General features: G+C 29.2%; 1 protein-coding gene across 1 annotated transcript; it reads right to left on the bottom strand.

Annotated features, from left to right (window-relative positions):
• Positions 1–1683: 1683 nt before the first annotated feature.
• On the bottom strand, positions 1684–2697 carry LOC129885008 (calcium-binding protein CP1). Its single transcript, XM_055959256.1, has one exon. It carries the CDS (start codon positions 2457–2459, stop codon positions 1974–1976), a length of 486 nt encoding a protein of 161 aa, XP_055815231.1. The 5' UTR covers positions 2460–2697; the 3' UTR covers positions 1684–1973.
• Positions 2698–3316: the final 619 nt, after the last annotated feature.

Here is a 3316-nt window from a genome sequence, read left to right as displayed (position 1 = left end):
TTCATTTCCATCAATTCCATCGATTTCACAAATATAAATTTTCTTAAATTTTGAGTGACCCATTTTAATAGTCATGATTAAAAAAAATGTGATCTATCAACTTTCTTATCCCATCTTCATTTTTCATTTATGTTGTCAAGAAAAGAATAACTTTCAAAATTATTCATTTTTCAAAGGACAGATTTGTGGGATAGGAGAGGGAGAGAGTTTGAAGAAGAAAAAAGTAAGTGTGTTATTTTTTTTTTTAAAATGATGAATGGTGAAGAAAAAAAATCATTGAAAGGTGAAGATGATTGAAAAATAATAATCAGTGAATATAGAGAATTGTGAAAACCAAGGAAGAAAAACGAGAAGGGGGAGGGTTGGGGCGTAGAAGAGAAGGGGTTTAATAAGATGGGGTCCATTTGTTAAGAATATTTAAAATTAATGAAAATGGATCTATATTTTAAAATTTTGATTTGAAAAAATATATTTTTAATTAATTAATTAATTAGTTGATAAGTGTAATGAATTTAGTTAGTGTTTAAGAAAAAAGATGAATAAGTAAAAAATAATAATTTAATGTCGTGGTGCTTACATGACTGTAATGTTATGCTTACATAATTATGATGTGCCGAGTGAGAGTGGTATTATATTCTCACAGTGATACTTAATTTACTTGAAAATTATTAAGAGGTATTTAAATACCTAAGTAGTGAAAGTACTAAAATAAATTTTGCTGTCAAGTCCAGATAATATTTCATGTATTTACTCTTTTTTTTTATGAATCTTGAATTTAATACAATAAATTTTATGAATCCGTAAATCTGAAATTTTTATACCTTATTTCTTTTTTCTACACATCATATATGTCCAATACTAACAACTTATATTTTTTAAAGATTTAATATATTAGTTTATATTATTAAGTCTGATATAAAATTATTTGATATGATCCGCAGGATTACTTTAATTCTTGTTGGCAATAGAAAATTATACCTTCTAACTACTAGATAAATTGAAATAAATGAATTCTTTATTTCGAAAGTATCAAAAGTACATTTTCTTTAAAGTTAAAATGAAATACTCCCTCCCTTCCAATAATTTATTTAATGATGTTTAATTGGACACTTAATCTTAGAAATATTTTTAATATAAACCTGTGGCTTAATTATACATGGACATATTTCAATAATAAAATTATATCATTAAAGATAAAATAATAAATTTAAAATTAAGTTACTTTTAAATTTATAAAAATATCATTCTTTTTATAATTATATTTTAAAAAAACAAATGTATCATATCAATCAAATAAAATAAATAACTAATTGAACGCAATTTAAGTGTTTTGCAATAAATCATACATCCCTCTATTCCATATTAATTGAATTGTTTAGGCTTTTTTCATAACTCAAAATAAGTGAATTGTTCAAAAATTTAAGATAAATATTTTGAACTTTTTTTCATTCTTGCACTTCATTTATATTTTTTAGATGATAATTTCAAAATAGTTAATCACTCATATTTATGATTTTACTTTGAATTATTTCTATTTTTTAAAATAATTTGATAAATACTAAAAGGTTAAAAGTAGAAGTGATGTAAATTTATGTCCTATTTTTTTTTATATTGTTCACAAATTCAATTAATATGGAATAGAATTTGTAATTAGCAAGAATACTATTTCGTAAAAAAAAAACATTCAATTGTAGTTGATCAAATCCATCAAAGAATTATATATTGCCACATTTAATCTTCAATATTAATTAAGAAAAAATGACCTCATTTGTAGACCAGTCTTTTTCTCTCTCTAAAAGAATTCTCCAAATAGCATGTGAAGCACTAGGCTACTTTGAATCTCACAAATCATTAAAAATTACAAATCAAAGCAATACTTGTTCATCTAATTTAACATTCATAATCGTCATCAATCTTCTCTGCAATTGTTTCAATGTCACGTATTATTGGATTTGGGGGTAAAGAGTAACAAATCAAAGAGACAAAATCTGGAGAAAACCTTCATAGGTGACACCGCCCTTTTCATCACCATGGCCCAATTTAATCATGGCCTTAACATCATCATCATCTACTTGAAGCCCAGCCAAATTCAGATAACTCTTAAGATCCTCAACCCCAACTTTGCCATCCCCATCTTTGTCTATCACCTTGAAAACATCCTCCATTACATTCACCCCTCCTCCTAATGTTCCATTTTTCCTCTTCTCCTCACCGTTTCGGTTTCTAGAACTATCCAGAACCTTCTCGAATTCCTCAAATTCAACGTATCCGTCTTTGTTGAAATCAGCCACCGTCATCATCGTACCAATCATGTCCTCGCCGACGAATCCACCGTACGATGTTCGGAGATCGTCTCTGCTAATCTTTCCATCGCGGTCAACGTCCAAAACGTCGAATGCTGACCGGAGATTTGGCTGCCCGGTGGCTTCAGAATGCAAAACACTTCCCGTCGGACACATTTCCGGTAATTTGAAGAACTAAATTCGTTTGAAAAAAAGGTTGTAGAGAATATAGGAGTAACAATAAAAAAGGATGGCGAATTTATAGGAGAATTCTAAGGTCCTCCCAAGCTTGGGAGACAAGTTTTATGAATTTGAACGTGGACTATGTAGTATTATTTAATAAATAATATTTTTTGGGGGGATAATATGTAATATCCGACGCTTCCTTTGAAAGATTTGGTCGTACGTGAATATATGGTGCGTATGTGATGACATCACAAAATATGCGCGTATGTATGTGTACTGAGAAAATAAATGGTTGCAAAGAGTTAGGACCATTCATCACAGTTTGTGTTCTACAAAGATTGCTTTACTTTCTTTCTTAAGATATTTAAAGGTATATTTTTATTCTTTTAGATATTTATACATTACTGATAATTATCATAAATATTTTATTTTTCTACTTAACACATGTTTTACAATACATTTTTTTTTTGGAAGTAGGAATATTTTATCGGATATTAGATAGTCATTACATTCATTCTGCTATGCATAGCATTGCAGTTACTACTACTTCCTACTTCCATATTGCTATTCATTACAGCACACACCTTATATGGCTCTCTTTCATGACCTCAACTTTACAAAGGAGCAACAAATGTCCAACATGGAAATTGAAACAGACTCCACTGAAGTAATCCACCTAATTCAAGATAATAATGTTCAAGTATATGACAGTCTAATTTTGAATCCACACATCCGCCACAGCTTCCGTGAAGGCAACAAAGTAGCTCATCTACTAGCATCAAAGGGAACACTTTTGGAAGACCAGGATGCTCTAAACTTTTTGTTATACCCACCCCAGTGGGTGTTAT

This window comes from Solanum dulcamara, chromosome 4 (assembly GCF_947179165.1).
Source record: "Solanum dulcamara chromosome 4, daSolDulc1.2, whole genome shotgun sequence".
Classification (NCBI taxonomy): Eukaryota; Viridiplantae; Streptophyta; class Magnoliopsida; order Solanales; family Solanaceae; genus Solanum; species Solanum dulcamara.
This window is presented reverse-complemented; position numbering and strand designations above follow the sequence as displayed.

What these genes read in the sequence shown, in the direction of transcription:
- LOC129885008 (XM_055959256.1), bottom strand. Translation starts at nt 2,459, where the DNA reads ATGTGTCCGACGGGAAGTGTTTTGCATTCTGAAGCCACCGGGCAGCCA.